The following is a 21,079-nucleotide window of genomic DNA, read 5'->3' as shown; positions in this document are numbered from 1 at the left end:
GAAAGTAGGCTGGAGACGGATCTTGTGGAGATGACTGAGGTTGTTTCCTTGTACGCCTCTTTGGTACAAGAGGTTGTTGAGGTATGGACTCGAACCGTAACAATCTACCCTTGCTTCTTGCCCAAGCGTTGTGACACCGAAACAAATACACCTTTAATGACCACACTTAACCTTAACCTATCCGGATTAAAAGAAAAAAAAGAAATTTGAAGCTCTACTTATTTTTTTTTTATTAAAAAAAAAAAGAAAAACATGGGAGGATACCATCCGACTTACTCCAAAAAAAAACGACACAAAAACGAAACTTCCCTAAAATACGGTCAAACGTAGTGCATGACTAAAAAAAAAGTGTGTGGACATAACATGTGAGTGATTAGGTGAGGTTATAGACGCGTGTTTTGACCGTATAGCTAGACACGACTCAATACTGGACACAAAATTCGAGAAAAAAGACTGACGGGACACTTTCCTGGGCACCGTGTCATGGTGCAGACTGGCGTGACACGGTTAAGCCTACCGTCAGACGGTAGCCTTTACCGTGTCACGGCACTGTTCACCGTGACACGGCAGAAAATGTCGTGACACGGTGCGCAGTTCCAGGTCAGTTTTGTGATTTTCTTCAGATTTTAATCAATTTTAAGTCCGTACTAATTACTATGTGAGAATAAAAACCCTCGGTCATGGGTCAAACAAAAAGAGCAAACACATTAGGGTTAGCACCGAACAAACACATAGAATTTAGGCACGATGATGTAAAAAAAACTTCGCAACCTAAAGTCAAGATCTATGTTCAACTATTGGTCAAGCTTTGGGTGTCACGGCAGAGTCTGCCGTGTCAAGGCAGAGTCTGCCGTGTCACGGTACAGTGTACCGTTTGACGGTACACAGTACCGTGACACGGCAGACTCTGCCTTGACACGGCAGACTCTGCCGTGACACGGCAGTCAGAAAATCTGACTGGTGCGCTGTTTGCTTTTGCGCGCAACCAAGTTATCCAATTTTTCGTACGGGACAGACCTGAATGCGACGTTAAAACGTCTATGCAGATGCAAAAAATGCCAAATTAATCACAGGAATATTTTTTCAAGAATCTTTCAAGTCTCATCCACTCATCTTAATTAAATACCGATCACTCAAATCGATAAATAATTAAGAATCCTCCCTAGTGGAGTCGCCAAATTGTAGGCATCGTTTGAAGTGCGCCTACGTTAGAAGCATGTGGTGAATATAATTGGCACTCATAGGAAGTGGGAATTGACATTACGATTAGAGACAAAGATTAGGGACAAATAAAGTAGGGAGCCGCCAACAAGTTTTTAAGGAACTTGTAAACCGTTCACGGATCATAAAAAGGCAACCACGATAAGGGACAACGAAGGCAACAACGATTGACCCGTGAAGGTTACACTCCATTCATAATCAATGAGATTACTAACTCCATATGGTTCGGAACCACGAAAGGAGGATCGGGGATGATGGTACGAAGTGAGTCATGGAGTCACATTCGCCCGTATTGGCCTCTACTTGATTCTTATATTGAAAAGCATTCCTGTGATCTCAAAGGCATACAAAAAATAATTCAATTCGCTCCAAACTATTATTTAACTAAATTGGTTCAAAATTAATGCACACATAATTCTAAAAATTTGGTGATCACTTCAATTAATAATAAGATTAAAAGGGATTCTAAATCGGTTGTCCAAATTATCTTATTAGGCGTGACTTTCAATTACATATTCCCTTTAACATGCAATATGGTGATCAAAATAAATAATAGAATCAATATTAATATATAAACCAATTTAATCATAATTCCAACAACATAAAAATCGTTAGAAAAATAACAATAATAAAAAGAGCATGATCCTTACTTTGAATCTGTTTGTTTGCAACTACAAAATAATAAACGAGTTAGTAACATCAAGGAAATAATAAAACAATAATTAAATTAAATTAAATAAAGTTGATTTTGGGGCCAAACCCTCAAACGATTCTACCTTTCACGCCTTGGTTTAAGGACAGAACCTCGAGTAAAATATGGACTCCTTTGAGTGCTTGAAGAAGGAATTTTGAAGTGAAAAGGGTAGGCTAGTGTTTAGGTTAAGAGCATAGAAGAGAGAAAAACAAGAATCATCGAATTCTCGTTGCCCCGTACATAAGAAATGAGGGGGTATTTATAGGGAAAATGTGCTGAGGGAGCACACGGAACCCTAAAATGATAAAAACCCTAAAAAAGTATCCCGTGACACGGTCAGACTGTACCGTGACACGGTTAGACTGTACTGTCAGACGGTACAAGTTCCCGTGACACGGTCAGTTTTGGAGTGACGCGGGAAATTTTCAAAAAACGGAACGAAAAACGCGTTAAGGGTTTACGCGGAAAGGACACGAAACTTCCCGTGTCAAGGCAGACCTCCCGTGTCACGGGAAGTCCCACCGTCAGACGGGAAGACTTCCCGTAACACGGTCAGGCTGTACCGTGACAAGGTCAGTTTCAGTCCATTTTTCCGTCTAAATTCATTTTTAACCCTAATTTCTTTTGGCTTTTTAAGTGCCGATTGATAATTTCGGGCTTTTTTCTGACTTTTATTATTCGGGCTAAAATAAGAATTTAATAAAATAAAAATAAAAAAATATTTGGGCCAAAAATAAATAATAAAATAATAAAATAAAAAGGTTTGGGCTTAAAATTAATTAACAAGCTTGGGCTAAAATTAAAACTAAGCTTTTACCAAACACCAAGACTGATCCATAGACCTCTCAAAAATATGAATTTAATAAAATACGATTTTTCAAGCACTCTCGGGATTAAATACTAAACCCGACCAATAGTGGCGGTGAAAGATTATTTATCATCGGGTTTGGTTTCGGGGAGACATTTTTAGGTGTCTACAATTTTCCAACTTAAATTTTTCATAGAAGCTCAAAATTTTCCTTCCTTTTGATCAACCTCCAACTAGAACATTTGAACACTGAACAATTTTTTTTCTTTTTGCTTTTTTTTTTCTATTGAAGTTCACTTATTTTTTTCACTTCTTTTTTCTTGAACTTCTCTATTTTTTTTTCATAACAACATGCTTTATTTTTTCCAAGAAAATATAACTTTCAAACTCATCAAAAATAAATATGATAAAAAACAAAATAACTTCTCAAAACCCATCCAAATTGTGCAAATAATAAGCACACTACAAACTCCCTCACCTCACTCACTAATAGCTCCCCCAAGCTAAGCTTGGGACCAGTAACCAATGGGGCAAATCGGCTTGTAATATGGATAAATAAACAACAAAAAGTTAAGGTAACAACATGGGTAGCAAGAAGGGAACAAATGTATCTACAATCATTTGAAGGCTACCTAAAAGAATGAATGCCTTCGTCCTCCTCAATGTGCATAATAATGAGTCATACAAACATTACTCATAGTTGCAAATCAATAATCAAATTCATTGACATGCCAGGAATTATCACACATTCCTAATCAAATCAACTAGTCAAGCACTATATTAACAGGCAATTGGGCAAAATTGACTCATGTTAAGGCATCTAAGCAATCAAACTTCAAATCATGATCAACTAATCCACAATACTTATCATCATATACCAAGAATCAAAACAAATTTTCTCAATTAAGGGGCACAGGGAAGCATGATTTATAATTCATTGGAACGTATTTTTGGATTTTTTTTATTTTTCAATTTTTTTTGTATTTTTTCATATATAATAAAGCAATAAAACTAACCTAGAAAGCAATAAATCTAAACTAAGAAAACACACCAAAAATAAAAAAAAAAATAAAAAGAGAAAGAAAGATACCAAATCCAAAATCTCCCCCAAGCCAGAATCAGACAATGTCCTCATTGGCTCGGGAACTAGCCCAGCATAGCTAGTCCTGATCATCCTCATCCATCCTCGAATAGCCTCCTCCATGGCTAGAACCGGCTCCTCCATGGCTTGAACCACCACCTCTGTAACCCGAACCACCTGCAAAATAGTTAGGGTCTACATCCCCCCCAAGCCCACCTAAAGGAGCATCGGTCCCATAACCGTGGACCGAAGAGTAGTCCACATAGGTACCAAAGGCACTTGGGTTTGAATATCCTTCTTGAGGATATTGAAACCAATCGGGAACAAGTGAGTCGGGGGGAATAGCCCCCCGACGTGCGTAGTCATCATACATGGGGTATAAACCCCTCTCAAGGTTTCTCTCCACATGCCCCACCCTCCTATCTAGAGACCCTACTCTCGTATCCAAGTTTCACACCATACTCTCCACTCTCCCTTGCCCCATCTCAATCCTATCTAGTTGGCTCCTAAAAGCCGAGAAGTCATAAGGGGCGTTTGGGTCGATGTTATAGTTCGTGGAAGAAGTCGGGATGTCATAAGTGTAGGGATGGGGTGGTGGTTGAGGGTGAAATTGAGGTTGTGGTGAAGGTGGTGCTTGGTGAGCCGCTTGAGCCTTACCTTGGTTACCTAAAACAAAGGTGTAAGAAGGTTGCCCCTTCTCAAACTTAGTCAAAACGGGGTTAGGCAACGTAAAGGCATTGTCCCTTCTACCCGACTCCCTTTGGATTACCCACCAACTTTCACCCCCTATGACGTTAATCCAGTTGAGGCTACCTAAGTAGGGTAAGTCCATAATAGTCGGGCCTACTACCTTCCTAAAGTCGTTAGGAACAAAGTTAAGGTGCTTGACTGCTATGTGGGTGACTAAACCGCCAAAATATATAGGGGCCCTAGACCTACCACTCTCAGTCGCGTTGGCCGCCCGTTGAAAGTTTTGGGCTATCATATGAGGTATGTTTAGCTTGTCACTCCTAGGGATCATGTAAGACCCTAACAACTCTAGTTCGTCCCTCCTTACATTGGCGGGTTCATGCCTCCCAAAGATAGTGAGGCCAACAAACTGTTGCCAAAATTTTGGCACGGGATGTTGTATCCAAGTGCACTTGGCATGTTGAAGGTTTAGATTCGCATCCCCCGTGAGGGATTGATAGACAACGGCAATGTTGTCTTAGGATGGTTCAATAGGCCTATCCGATTTTAACTCAAATAATTTACCAAATTCTTTCAAAGTCAATCTCACATCATTATTAAGCAAACGGAATTGAACATGAGTAATTAAAGCATTAGATTTTATCACATTAAAACTAGAAATAAATTCCGAAGTTAAATAGTCATAAGTATCGTAATGCAATTGAAATAAACCACTCATTCCAATAACCTTAAACAATTTTTCTACCGGTTTATCGATTCCTAATCTAGAAAGCGTAGAATGATGAACAAAGCGTGTAGGAATTACCTTCCTCGAGATGAGGTTGAGCATCCTTTGTCGTTGTTCTTGTGAGGTTATCACCACCTCGCTCCATCCCGGAATTTGCAGCTCCGGGTCAATCAATGGTGGTTGTTGTTGCCTTGAGCTTTCACCCCTTACGGTTCTAGATCTTTTGGATGCCATTTTTGTGAGAAATGGTGGAATTTGAAGCTTTCTCTATCTTAGGGTTTTGGAAAATTTTGAGAGAAAGTGGTAGAAATTTAGTGTAGATCGAAAGGTGAGGGGATTAAGAATATGTAAAAAAATTTGTGTTTGGATGGAAGAATTAGAGAAGATCTTGAAAAGAAATAGAGTTTGAAGGTATGAAAATGGGGGTTTTAGAGAGAGAAAGTGATGAAGAAGAAGATGAAATAAGGAGAAAGTGAGAAAACAAGAGGAAGAAAAGAAAGTAATAGGTCGGCCAAAAAGTGGCACGCGCGATCGGGCGAAGATAGTTTGTTCTGATAGTTTAATTGCGCGCCCGATCGGGCGCGAATGCGAAGGGAATTTTCGCCCTTTGCTCGCCCGATCGGGCGAGATTCGCCCGACATATCTTTTCTCCTTACTCGATTTCTCAAAAATTTCGCCCGATCGGGCGAAAATAGCTCGATTTCCAACCTCACTTGCGCGCCCGATCGGGCGAAAATAAAGCTAGAATTTTCTTTACTTGCGCGCCCGATCGGGCGAGCATCGCCCGATCGGGTCCGTGACCAAATCGGATCTCTTCTTTATTTTTCAACTTCTTTTTCTCAAGTCTCCGTACCTGTCAAATATTCACCTGTAAAAAAACCCTTACAAAAGGTAAAATTGCACTCTCCTCTCCTCTTAAAAAAAATAAAAATAAAGTAAAATAAAAGAAAAACTAGTCTAGAAAGCAAGAAATACGGATTGCCTCCCGCAAAGCGCTGGTTTATCTGGGTCCTGCACGACCTTCTTACCAAGTACAAGAACTAGGACCCTTGACCTAACGCTTGGTCGGGTGTTTTCTCACCCGGTTGAGCGATGTTTAGGCCATGACGCGGCTTCATAACATAACCTGTGGTACGCCAATTCACTTTATCTGGTGGATCCTCCTTGACTTGGAATGAGGGTTCTTCAATGCTACGCACTAAAGATCCCTCTTCGATCGAGGGTTGCTTCAAATTGGCATTAGATTTAGCACTTGCAACTCGATCTGGCGGAACACCCGTTGTAGGCTCAATTTCCACAACTTGCTCGATTGATTCCACCTTTTCATCCTCAAAGCCAAGACCGACAGTGTAGAGGGCTCTTTCTATTGCATCAACTTCCTTCTTCCATTTTTCTATCTCATCTGAAAAGGATGCAACACAAGATACCGCCTCAAAGGGATCTTTTACAAGAGCTTGGGGCTTGTTAGAATAATTATGAACCACATTAACACTAAAGCACTTCTCCTCTGTCATGGGGCATTTAGGGGTATTATTAAGATTAAAAATAATTTTTTCGTCCCCTACTGATAGTGTTAATTTGTCACTTCTCACATCTATAATTGCTCCTGCAGTGTTAAGGAATGGTCTACCAAAAATTATTGGAGTTTTCATATCCTCAACCATATCAAGAACAACAAAATCAACAGGTATATAAAATTTACCTATTCTAACAGGAACATCCTCTAAAATACCTAATGGGTATTTGAAAGAACGGTCGGCCATTTGTAGAGTAATATTGGTAACTTTTAATTTACCCATTTTTAACTTGGAACACACAGATAATGGCATAACACTGACGCTAGCACCCAAATCACACAATGCATTATCGATCATTAGATTTCCAATATGACAAGGGATAGAAAAACTACCCGGATCTTTTAATTTAGGTGGAGATTTATTTTGAAGTACGGCACTACACTCTGCAGTGAAAGCTACTGTCTCTACCTCACTAATAGACCTTTTTCTTGTCAATATTTCCTTCATAAATTTTGCATACGTAGGAATTTGTGTGATTAATTCAGTGAAGGAAACCGTTACCTTCAAATATTTTACCATCTCCAAAAACTTACCAAACTGCTTATCCAAATTTGTTTTCTAGTGACGATTGGGGAATGGAAGTTTGATAACTGGCATTGGAGCATTATTGCTCTTATCTGGAGTGGCCATCTTCCCTGGAGTCGTACCCTGCAATGTAGAATTAGATATATTAGTACTACTCTTTAGCCCTGCGGGGCTATTAGCTACATTGTTTGGTTTAACGGAATCAAGATTACCATTATTTATTAAAAAAGGTTCATCATCTCTGGGCATAGGGGGCCCTTCATAGTTTGAACCACTCCTTAGAGTAATTGCATAGGCTTGATCCGTAGGCCTGGTCGGCTGTGCTAGCAGAGCTCCCTGCTGGCGGGCTTGTAGAGTAGCGAAAAGTTGCGCAATTTGATTATCTACAGTTTCATTGTGTGCTAGAATTGAATCAATTTGGGCATCTCTACTCTCCATGTGCTTCTGCATGTTAACCAGCATCGCTCTAATTTCTACCAAAGAAGGGTCGGAAGATGAGGAGGGTTGTTGTGGTTAGTTCTTCTGGCCAGCATTGGGGTAATAATATTTCTATTGTTGTTGTTGTGGCGCCTGTGGTTCTTGTGGTGGTGGATTTTGAACATTAGTACTCCGGTAGGAGAGGTATGGATGATTCCGGTACCCAGGATTGTAGGTGTTGGAGTATGGGTTATTCTGCCTATAACTTGAAAGGCATTAACTTGCTCCACGGAACTCCTACAATCTTGGTCTCAATGACCTAAAATTCCACAATTTTCACAGAAAGCCTCATTAGCATTATTATTAATTGCAGAAACATTAGCTATATTAGTAGTGCTAAGATTATCTAATTTCTGGCAGATAGAGGTTAATTGAGCTTGCAAAAAGGATATAGAGTCAACACTATGCTTCCCCTTGTTAGCAAAGCCTCTAGGATTCCCATATTGGGAATTATGTATCGCCATATCTTCAATAACCTGACCTACATCATCAACATTAAGATTCATAAATCTCCCACTAGCTGCAAAATCTAAGATTATTCTAGATGAATTGCCAATGCCATTGTAAAAGGCTTGGATTAACTGCCATTGTGCCAAATTACGGTGGGGGCATTTTCTTTGTAGGTCCTTGAACCTCTCCTAAGCCTCATATAAAGTTTCATCGGCTTCTTGGGAAAAGTTCTAAATTGGACTCCGTAGTACGGCTGTTCTCTCTGTTGGATAATACTTGTTATAAAAATTCAAAACAAGAGTTTCCCAGTCAGTTATACCAAGTGCAGTTCTATTTAATCCATTAAACCATAATTTGGCTTTTCTAGTTAAAGAGAAAGGAAATAGAATCTCCCTGATTTAGTCTTGTGTGACCCTAGCTTGCCTGATGATATTACAGTACTGACAATAGTCTGCAATATGAAGATTTGGGTCTTCACCCTTAGCTCAACTAAATTGCTTCCTTTCTATAATCGTTATAAATTGGGGTTTAATCTCAAACTGTACCCCATCAAGAGCCGGAGTGGGAGTAAGGTGTGGAAAATCTGTAAGCTTTGGTTGTGAGTAATCACTTATCTTCTTTGGAGCCATCATCTCTGATTCTGGATCTGATGATACCTCTGAATCGCTAGAATCAGTGGGAGGATCTCGGTAATTATTATTATCACCAGAATCCGCCAGAATTTGCTTGTAAAGATTCTTCTGTCTATGGAAGGATCGTTCGATCTCAGGATCGAATGGGATGTAACCTGATCTGGAACACCTGGGCATAAACAAAAAAACTAAAAGCAAATATGAGACCTGCCTCAAAGAACTAACATTCTCTGAGACAAAAAGAAATAACCTAGACTACAAAAAAATAATCAGAAATGAAAATAAAACCGTTTCCCTGGCAACGGCGCCAAATTTTGACAGGGTAAAGTCGTATCGCCTGAATCAAAATTAATTCCTAAATCCTCTAAATAATGTAGATAGGGAAGTAGGGTCGAATCCACAAAGAAACGAGTCTTTCTATTCCTAATTAATTAATATAATCTAGATTATAAAGTAACCAAAATATAATAATCAAAGGAAACTAAACTACGAAGACTAAGAATAAGGAGAAAACTAGGAATAAAAGGCCTAGGGCATAGGTTCACCAATAAATAATATTCCAGGGTAAAGCATAATAATCGATCATCAACGCATACATTAATCAGATCATAAAGGGCTTTCGCTACGTATTACAATCACACAATTAATCTACCAGTATTAAATCTCATCTCTCGAATCTCGACTTAACCATTTATAAATTAACCTGCCTATTGAAACTAGACCTAAACATTAATTCTCATCTGTCAAATCTCGAATCAATATTGTTAAACTCATGCATAAAAGATCTGCGCAAATCTAGTCGCATAGCATTAAATCAATCAATAGGAAATTAATCTAGCATTGACAATTAACAACAATAAATTACCCCTTCATATTATTTATGGATCCCCACAAACCCTAAAAAAAACTTCTCACACATAATAAAAACTAAATTAATCAAAGCATTAAAACAAGACATGATCAAAGGAATAAAATAAATAACTAAGATTAAGAGAAGAGAAATCGTTACCAAAGAAATCTGGAATTAAGAATAGAGTTAAGAACAAAGTATAAGAGAGAGAGAAACTAATCTAAAAGCTAATTAAAGAGAAAATCTAAGAAAGAATTAAGAAAGAGTAAAAGAAGGTACTAAACTTGCTTAACAGAAAAGTATTTATGCTAAGCAAGAATCCTAAACTAAAACAAACTTAATCGCTGAAAATTAACTCCTTAAAATAACACGTGCCCGATCGGGCGCTTTTTTCTCCGCGTACTCTTCTAAACATCCGCGTCTGATCGAGCTAGCTGCTCGCCTGATCGGGCGCGCCTTTGGCCACGCACCAGCACACTCTCGTGCCACGCCCGACCGAGCTAAGATTTCCCGACGGGCCCTTGCTTCACCTCGAGGCTTGGAACTTCGATTGGGCTTATTTCTTCGGCCCAATCCGAATATCCACTTAGGGTCTTGATCATTCGCTCCAAATACCTCGGTATCCCGATTACCGAGCCCTTAATCACCGGCTTGATGACTCTAATCGGCCTTGGGCTTCAAACATGGTCGTGCTCCTCTAATTTCCGTAGTTGATCCATGAAAATCCGGGAAAATGCTCCAAAAGTGCAATTTCCTACAAAACTCAACCAAAACTACGAAAACACTAGAAAACACTAATTAGTAATAAAAGTGGCTCTAAAAAGCCAAAAACACTATCGGTTATGACCAAGGGACAGGGGTAAAACACTATATAAAATAGACATATCACCACTTCATTGTATCAAAACTTAAACCACCGTCGCCACTTCCCTACAGTGTTGTGATGCCGCTGCCCATCACCTCTGCCCAATGTGGATATATGGGTAGTTGGTGACAGCAATATTGGTTGTGGTCCTTGTGGATGGTCAAAGAGAGAAAAAAGAAAGAAAGAAAGAGTAAGGGTACTATTGTCCCTTTACATCAAATGTTGGCGATTTTCATAAATATTTTTTTAACACCCCCTTTCAAATAAGTTCATGTTCGAGATAACATGTTCAAATAAGTTTAGATAAAACACAATAAACTCGAAAATTTAAATAAGTTACTTTATTTGAAATTATCTAAACTTTTTTTTCTAAACTTATTTTATTTGAAATTATCTATGTTTTTTATTTATTTTTTTTATAAGTTCGTATCCGAGTTAACTTTTTTTTTTAATGGCATTATTTGACAATAACAAGGCTTTACCACCCAAATACTAAAGGATTTACTTGACCAAATGAGAGCAAAAATCTAAAACTAAAGTATATTTAATCCACTTGGTTAAAAAGATTAGCACGGCTATATCTATATTCTATATTCAAACCAACACACACTTACAAACCAAGAAATCAAAAAAATCAACCTCTTTAGGGCCAGTTTTGATTGACTGAAGGGAAATGAATATTTTATGTGAGAAGAAAATTAAGAATTGAACTGAACTGAAAATAATCTGAAGAGAACATGCCTTGAATTGCAAAATCAAAATTTATAGATTTGATCAATAGCAATCAGTGAAAAACTAAGTGTGATTAAGCAATTATACTTGCTCAATTCAACTTTATGAGTAACTTTTTTAATATATGCTTTTAATTGTATCAACCACCATTTATCTATATGTGCTAGGAATAACCAAACACTATATTAATCTTAATCATCTTATAGACCACAAAAATTTAGCACAATAAGTTCTAAGTTTTAATATATATCTATTTCCTTAAACAAAAAGTTATTATATATATCTAAGCCTTTATGTATCAATTTAATTATATATATTTATTTCCTCAAGAAAAAAAAGTTAATATATATATATATATATATATATATATATATATATATATATAACACATGTGTGTGAGAGAGAGAGAGGGGTTCATGTAAGAACCCTCACTATATAAGAACTCAATCTTATATAACAACCAATCTCAACCTTTTAATAGTTTTGATCCAACCATCTAAAATAATCCTTCAATAATGACATTTTTGTAATTTTAAGGAATTCATATTTAGAAATTAGAAAAAAGAAATTAGAACATAGGAAAAAAATTTAGAAAATAAGCAGAAAAATTTAGAACATTGGAAAAAAAAATTAGAAGATAGCAAAAATTTTGAACATAAGCAAACAAAAATTTAAAACATAAGAAAAATAAATTAGAACATAATTTGAAAAATTAATTTATAACGTAGGAAAAAATTTAGAACATAAGTTAAAAAAATAATTTAGTACATATGAAAAAATTTAGAATATAAGCTGAAAAAATATTTAGAATATAGCAACAAATTTAGAACATAAGCTAAAAAAAAATTTAGAACATAGGAAATATTTAGAACATAACAAAAAAAATTAATTTAGAACATATGAAAAAGTTTAGTAAGGTGTTCTTACATAAGAAAAAGGTTCTTATATAAGGAGGAGTTCTTACCGGATCCCTCCCCTATATATATATATATATATGTATATATATATATATATGTATATATATATATATATGTATATATATATATATGTATATATATATATATATGTATATATATATATATATATATATATATATATATATATATATATATATATATATATATATATATATATATATATACTTCCTCCGTTACGAGTTACTCGCAACAAAGAGGGAGTTTGCGGACTCCTAGGCAAAAATATTGAAAGCATGATTAATGATAAATAAGGGCATACACTTAAGTCTTAATCCACTTTTTAAAAAAAAAAAAAAATTAAAAAAACACCATGAATAAAACTGCATATATACAACAAAAAAATCTTGTGTGAATCTAGTCCACAATAATATTATTATGCACCTAAGTTTTATATACATGTAACTGACATTATATAGAACATAATGAAATCTAATTTTAATATAGTGACCTTATTTTTAACATAGTAACCTTTTCTTTAGAATTGTGTGACCTTTTAATGTTATTGTGAACTTAAAATACAACATTATATTGAATAGTGATCCAATTTTAACATAGTGATCTTTAATATTCATATTGACCATTATATTAAAATTTTCATTACCAAAAAAAAAAATTAACCTTTTATAACTTTTACTGTCACACTAACGTTTATTTCAACACAATAACCTTTATTTTAATATAGTGACTTTTTGTATTAATAAAATAATCATAGTGTTTCTAATATTGCTGGTCCACAATAAATTATTGTGAACCAGGTTCATTTAAGAATTTGTATGTATCCAATAATGTACATGCCTTTGTCAATCATTATAGGCTAAATTCTTACGAACTATAAACAGATAATTATCATTTTCGGGTCAGTAAAAAGTCGTGTTGATTTCAGGTCTGGTTTGTAACAGATTGGGTTGAATTTTGGGTCGGGTTAGTAATAGGTCGGGTAAAATTTGGGTTTAGTCAATAACAAGTTGGATTGAATTTGAGTCGGGTCAATAACAAGTCGTGTTGATTTCGGGTTGGGTTTGGAACATGCCAGGTTGAATTTCGAGTCGGGTTAGTAACACGTCGGGTTATTCGGGTTGGGTTTGGAACAAATCAAATTGAATTCAGGTGGTTAGTAACAGGTCAGGTTAAATTCGGGTTTTGACGGGTTAAAACAAGTTTGGGTCAATTCGATTTAGATTGGGTTCGGTTCAAGTCAATAATTTACAGGTTACATTCGGGTCGGGTCATCTCTAGGTTTGTTCATGTTCGGGTACAGGTGTCAAATACTCGGGTCAACTTGGTTATAGGGTTGGTTTCAGGTCAGGTTCGGGTTACCATTTTTTGGACTCAGATGGGTCGGTTAATGACCGGGTTCGATATTTTGGGTCGGGTCAGCTTTTGACAGCTCTACTTAGAGGTCTATTTTTTCCCCCTAATTTTTTAAATAAACCCTACTAATCTGTAGGAAGTACGATAATAAATTAAACTTGCAAACTATAACTATCATAAATTTGGTTATTAGGATTTGGCAAGATAAGCAGTAATAAGGCTAGTATTTCCACACTAAATAAACTAACACTCTAAAGACCAAAGGTAAATTGCATTAATTTAGTTGTTGGTTTGAGAATGGGATTGGGATACTTGTTATTTAGGGATTTTGTTTCTTATTTAACTACCTTTTAATTTAATAATTATACTCTATCCTGATGTAGCATGGCCCTTCGCATACCTGCGCGAAATATTCCACTTGAAAGTGGGGGTGGATGAGAGTTGCTCTAGTAGAAAATTATAATTGGGCACCGAGTAAAGGCCACCGGTTTGTAAAAACCGTTGGGGAAAAAAATGGGCAGGATTTAGTATAATAGAAATGACACCGATTCAAACCAAACCGGTGCCAATTAGGGAAATGCCGCCGGTTTGAACCGCAGGAATTCTAAATAAAAAAAAACCCCTTTAATTCTTCTTCATACATAAACCAAACCCTAGCCTATTCCTCTTCTTTCTCCTCTCTCCCCTCCCTCCTCTTCCTCTCTCTCCCCGGCCCTCTTGTTCTCTAATCCTGCTCTCTCTCGTTCTCTTCTCTTCTCCGGCCTTCCCGTTCTTCTTCTCTTTCATCTTCTCCTTCTCTCCTCTTCTTTCCCCTATTTCGACCACCACCACCACTGTCACTAACCATCGCCGCAACAATACCACTACCAAGACCGACATCAACAACAACACCTCTTTCACACTTTCTCTCTCCTCGTGATGAAACAAAAGGTTTTCAGGTTAAATTCGACCATGACTCTAGATCTAGAGTTTTCATGGTCGAATTCGACCTTTAAAACCCAAATTCAAGCAAATTTCGGGGGTTTTGGTGAAATTCAAGGTAAGTTCTCTTTTTTATTTCTTATATTTTGTTTTTTGAGATTTTTTTTTATTTATTTTATTTTTGATGATGATATTTGGTTAAATTGTGGTGGTGGAGGATGGTTTGTGTTCGGGGTAAGGATTAGGGTGGTGGTCCATCTTGGTATTTGGAGGGTTGTGGTAGGTGGGTCTAGGTCGTTGTTAGGTTTGGGTGGGTTGTAGTGGGTGGTTTTCTTTGGTTTGTGTTAATTTTTCTTTTTTTGTTAATTTTTGGGTTGTGATTTGCGAAGGCGGTGGTTTTAGGTGGGTGGTGGGGTGATTTGCTTTGGTTTGGCCGAATTTGTTAAGGTTGGGGTTGTAGATCTGGGCTTATTTGGGTTGTAGGTTAGGGTTAGGTGGGTAGGGGTTTTGGTGGAGGTTAGGTAGTGGGTGGCGGTACAGGTTAGGTAGTGGGTTAGGTGGGTAGGGGTTCTGGTGGAGGTTGGGTAGTGGGTGGTGGTACAGTTTGTGGGCTAGTGGTGGGGGTATGTGGTGGTGTGGGCTGGTGGTACATTTTGGAGATAAATTCAAGTGAAAAAAAAGGACATTAAGGGCACTGGTTAACCGGTGCTAATTACCAAATATGGGCACCGGTTAAGCGATGCTATTGTGCACTTACCATTGGTGGCAAAAATACCCGGTTTTGCCATCCCTCAAATAAGCACCGGTTCAAAACTGGTGGGATAAGCCGATTTAGAACCGGTGCGAAAATGCTATTTTCTACTAGTGTTGGACCCATTACCTTTTGTGTTACGCTGGCTCTGAAATCAAGTTAAAAGACATCTCAACCGAAAGCTTAAATTGATAATTGAGGTCTTAAAATATGTTTTATATTCTATCAATGACTATATATATGTGAGTAATAAAGTATGTACGTGACTAAGAATAATTTAGTATCAATAAATACTATAGTCAATTGACGATAGACTTGTACATTTGTCCTTTATATTATTTTTAATCTTTTGTTTTAATTGTTTTTATCTTTTTTTTTGTATTTTTATAAATTAAATGTGGTGCCTCTTGGTTTTGGGTTGTAGACTTGTAGTCCAACATCCTCTCCCAGTCTCCCTCACTGTACCACATAAAGTCACAATTTTATTTCTCTTTTTTTGACAAACACAATTTTCTTTCTCACACACTCACACTCGTTTTTACGAAAGTTTAATTCAAAAATGTAAGAAATAATAGGTTTGAATTACAATTATAATAAGTTTGGATGTGCTTATTTAATTTAGTACTTTCAAAAAAATGAATTTACAAGAAATGCTCTCGGCGAAACCCATCCTTGTGAAGGAAACCCACAAAAACCCCCCTGAATTGCTTGACCAACTGGTCAGATCCAACAAAAACCGAAAAGGAAAATTACACAATACATCTTTAACAGAAATGATGATGCTGGAACTGATATGGAGGTTTAAGAATTAGGTAATAATCCCACTCTTAATGGTGTAATTCCGGCTGCTAAGGTTGGAACAGGCCACTCGCAGCCTCCTCTGCCTGGTGCTGTGAATAAGTCCTTTAGGGATCTACTGAGAGATACCCAAATTGCTTCCCAGGCTGATTTGGGAATTCAATTAGAGGGAGATGATGATGATGTATCTGATGATGATGAAGCACCAGAAGGGATTGAAGACAATGATAGATGCCCTATCATTCTTCTCACCAAAGAGCGAGGAAAAGAAAGCTATGAGGAAACCTTGGCAAAACACCCTCATTATACGGATGTTTGATGGCAGTCTTGGTTACATGGGTCTGATGAAAAGATTGAAGAAGAAGTGGCAACTGAAAGGTGACTTAATCCTCACGGATATAGGCTGCAAATACTTCATAGCAAGGTTTAATAATGTTGATGATTACAATCATGTGCTTACTCAAGGGCCTTGGCTAATAGATGATAAGTATCTCACTATTAGGAAATGGACTCCAAACTTCATCCCGGAGGAAGCCTCCATCAATGTCTTGACTACTTGGGTTCGAATTCCGAATTTATCTGTGGAATATTTTGATAAGGAATTTCTCAAAAAAAATTGGAGCAAAGATTGGTAAAGTCATAAGGGTTGATAAATCTACAACATATGCTGAGAGGGGGCAATTTACTCGTTTGAGTGTGGAGATAGACCTCTCGAAACCCCTACTGTCTAAGTTTTGGTTGAAGGGAAAGATATGGAGAATACAATATGAAGGTATTAAAATGCTATGTTACAAGTGTGGCAAACTTGGCCATGTTGAGGATCAATGTGCCTCGAAACATCCCACTGATACTATGATAATTGATAATGTCAATGGTCAGATGGAAGGGGTGGAAAAGCAGCGAATAGAGCCTAAAACTAGGCCAGAGGAGATGGATTACTATGGTGATTGGATGTTAGTTAAAAAACCGGGTCGTAAGAGAAACCCGAGAGTGGAGAAACCAGGATCGGGTATGGGTAAAGAGGGTCAAAATCAGCCTATTAAACAGAGTCAAACCCTTTCAAAAAATGGCAGGAAATCAAATTTCGAAATTCTGGCTTCGATAAATGAGGAAGAAGATCGAATTTTGGAGGAATCAGTGGAAAAAGATAATAATGTCGCGGCTGTAAATTTGGGAAGTGGCCAAACTAACAAAGATTTGAGTCTATCTTCCTCAAATGAGGATAATAATATTCCCACAATAAACCTTGGGGATCAATCCCAAAATCTTCCCAAAAATAATACCTCCTTTAACTTTGGGAAAAAAGATGAGGAAAATAGAGGAAGTGGAAAATTTGTTTATAAGAAAAAAGATTCACCTAAAATACATAAAGCAAGCTCCCAGTCAAACTTTCCATTGACCCCGATCACAAATAATATTAACAAAAAAAAACCAAGTCATAGCCCACAAATTGCCATATCAGAAGGAAAAGAAAATTCCCAAACAATTTTTTCTGAAGCTAGTACACGAAGTGAAACAGAGGAAATTAGAGAGGTTGTAGCAGTTAGTTCGAACGATGCCACACAGAAGGAACTCACACATATTACCTCCACCATCGGATGTTATTCAACTAATGATTCCACCGGACAAGACCCTATTTGTGGGACAACAAATGGAGAAACCATATTTGGCCATAGCCGACCCCCTGACGAATGTTTTGGAGGTGAGACTAGAGTCTTGGGAGGAACCGATCCCAGAACCGATGGAATTGGTGGTCTATCTTCAGATCCCCAATGAAAAAAGCCGCTTATTGAGACCAATCTCAAATGCTTATGTAAGTTCATTACCTCATATTCCTCGTTTAATGGAAGACATCATGCCAAATTTAGCTCCAAACTCTCTGCCTATTTCTTTCATGATTTGGAATGTTCAAGGGGCGGGTAGTCATGCTTTTACTAGCTCTTTAAAAGAAGTAATTAGGAATAATAAACCTACAGTGTTTGCTCTTATTGAAACTCATATGGATGGCAAACAAGCGGAGAGAATTGCAAGTATTTGTAATTACAATGGTCATACTAGAGTTGATGCACAGGGATTTAGTGGTGGAATTTGGATTTATTGGAAACAAGACCTTGTGACTGTCGAACCTATTATGAAGCATAATCAGTTTATTACCATGGATATTAAGCGTGTAGGAGAGCAACCTTGGTACTTTACGGCCGTTTATGCTAGCCCCGATCCTATGAAAAGGCAGGATTTATGGAAGGAACTAAGTGATTTTGCTTGAACTCATAATAAACCTTGGATGGTTGCCGGAGATTTTAATGAAACTCGCTTTTCTCATGAGCGTAGTACAAGCTGCTGCCCTGAAACTTCGAGACGTGCGGCTAGATTTAACGAATGGGTGGAAAATGTGGGACTTATTGAAATCGAATTTAGTGGTCCTAACCACACATGGTCTAGAGGAAATTCTATTGAAACTTACACTAGTCCAAGACTTGATAGAGCATTGTGTAATGGGGATTGGAGCTTACGCTTTGCTAATGCGGCGGCAAAAAATCTTCCTGCTATTTCATCGGACCATTGCCCGATCATTATCTCTCCAAATGGTTTCGCCCCAATAGGCTCAACAAATAAACCATTTAAATTTCAAGCGGCTTGGCTTACTCATGAACAGTTTCGTGAATTTTTTGAGAGTAAATGGTGTAAATCAGCACCCCTTGTCCCACAACTAAAAGAGATAGCAAACGATCTTCAAGAATGGAATAAGGAAGTTTTCCATTATATTTTCAAGAAAAAGAGAAACCTTCTGGCCCGAATATCAGGTGTTCAACGGTGCCTCTCATAACAGAAATCTCGAGATTTAATAAAGTTTGAGTCCAAGCTTCGTAAGGAACTAGATGAAGTACTTGAACAAGAAGAGTTGTTGTGGTATCAAAAATCAAGAGTTGAGTGGATTAGGGAAGGGGATCGAAACACTTCCTTTTTTCACCTCAGTACAATTGCTAGACGTTGGAGAAATAATATCACGGCCATCAAAGACCAACCGAATGGTAATTGGCTCTATGATAAACAACAAATCCAAGAGAATATTGTGTCCTATTTCAAGAATTTATTTGAAGATGAAGAACAAGAGATTGTTGGGCAGCTTCCTTCGGATGTGTTCCCCGAATTTACTGGCAGGGATTGGGACATTCTTTCGAGGCCATTTGCTAAGTGAGAAGTTGAGAAGGTAGTGTTTGAGATGGGAGCTATGAAAGCCCCGGGTTCGGATGGTTTCCAAGCCCTCTTCTATCAAAAACATTGGGACATTGTGGCAGATAATGTTTATAAAGTAGCTCTTGATGCTTTGAATGGAAAGGGACTCCCGGAAAATTTGAATGATACCTTCATTGTGCTCATCCCAAAATTTGATAATCCGGAGTTAGCAACCCAATTTCGACCTATTGGTCTTTGTAATGTGGCTTACAAAATAATTACAAAGACGATTGTGAATAGAATCAAGCCTATGATGCCCCATTTGACTTCTTGTACGCAAACAAGTTTTGTTCCGGGAAGACAAATAACTGACAACATTGTTATAGTACAAGAAGTGATCCATACTATGAGGAACAAGCAAAGAGGTAAAGGTCTTATGGCTATAAAAATTAATTTTGAGAAAGCATATGATCGACTTAAGTGGGATTTTATTCGGGACACTTTATATGATATTCGCTTTCCCCCTCTCATCATCGATTTGATCATGGAATGCATCACTACCTCATCAATGAAAATGCTTTGGAATGGTGAGCCAACTCAATCTTTTAAGCCCGGTCGGGGTATTCGCCAAGGTGACCCATTGTCCCCTTATATTTTTGTGTTATGCATGGAAAAATTAAATCAAATCATTGAGGAAACCATAATACAAAACCTCTGGAAGCCTATTTACGCAAGTAGAAATGGTCCTAAACTATCAAACCTATGCTTCGCTGATGATATTATCTTGTTCGCTGAAGCTACTGTTGACCAAGCTATGGTAATACAACAATGTTTGGCTCGGTTTTGTTCACACTCAGGACAAAAAATCAGCTACTCTAATTCGCGTGTATATTTTTCTAATAATATGCATACGCAAGACACAGCTGGTATATGTCACGCACTTGGCATTGATGAAACTGATGATCTAGGGACATATCTTGGAATGCCGACACTCACAAACAGAGTAACTCAGGACACTTTTGCCCATCTTTGTGAAAAAATCGACCGTCGACTTGCAGGATGGAAATCAAAATACATCTCGTTAGCAGGAAGAATCACATTAGCCAAGACAACACTCACCACTATGTGTTCGTATGCTATGCAAACAGCTAAAATTCCCCGTTCTATTTGTGATGACATTGATAAACACACAAGACGTTTTATTTGGGGAGGTGATGAAGATAAGCGACGTATTCACTTGTTGTCTTGGGATTGCCTCCAACAACCTAAAGAGAAGGGTGGTCTAGGCCTTAGATTAGCTCGTCAAACCAATGCTGCTTTCTTGACCAAATTGGGTTGGCGTGTGCTCACGGAACCGAACTCATTATGGTCTCGTGTTCTAAGAGCTAAATATTGTAATGGTCGGTGTGACATTGACATGTTTGAACCAAAGTCGAACATGTCAAATGTTTGGAGGGGTATTTCGGAGAATGCGAAGCTTATTTGTGAAGGGTCAAGAGTGGCTGTAAGTAATGGGGCTACAACCCTTTTTTGGGATCATAATTGGGCTTTTAACAAGCCATTGCGATCTGTTCCTATTGGGATTTAATTGCGGAGCTGCTCCCAGGAGAAATAATTCGACTTATTGAAGCTCGTGCCTTGAGAAAAGACCCTAACACAGGGGATCTCTTGTACTGGGGTGGCTCTAGTCAAGGAAAATTTTCTATTTAGTCTGCTATGAAGATCATTCGAAAAGAGGATGACATAGGATATGATAATACTTGGAAATTAATATGGAAAATCAAAGTACAACAAAGAGCAAAAGTCTACTTGTGG

The 21,079-nt window shown here is 37.5% G+C and overlaps 1 protein-coding gene and 1 non-coding gene across 2 annotated transcripts; both read left to right on the top strand.

Moving 5' to 3' along the window:
- Window positions 1-8,394: 8,394 nt before the first annotated feature.
- On the top strand, window positions 8,395-8,501 carry LOC145629735 (small nucleolar RNA R71). The gene has a single exon (XR_014111884.1). It is a non-coding gene; the product is annotated as a small nucleolar RNA R71 (small nucleolar RNA).
- Window positions 8,502-18,371: 9,870 nt separating this feature from the next.
- Window positions 18,372-18,914, top strand: LOC145627734 (uncharacterized). The gene has a single exon (XM_081680087.1). It carries the CDS (start codon window positions 18,372-18,374, stop codon window positions 18,912-18,914), a length of 543 nt encoding a protein of 180 aa, XP_081536213.1.
- Window positions 18,915-21,079: the final 2,165 nt, after the last annotated feature.

This window comes from Chenopodium album, chromosome 4, assembly GCF_948465745.1.
Source record: "Chenopodium album chromosome 4, dcCheAlbu1.1, whole genome shotgun sequence".
Taxonomy (NCBI): domain Eukaryota; kingdom Viridiplantae; phylum Streptophyta; class Magnoliopsida; order Caryophyllales; family Amaranthaceae; genus Chenopodium; species Chenopodium album.
This window is presented reverse-complemented; position numbering and strand designations above follow the sequence as displayed.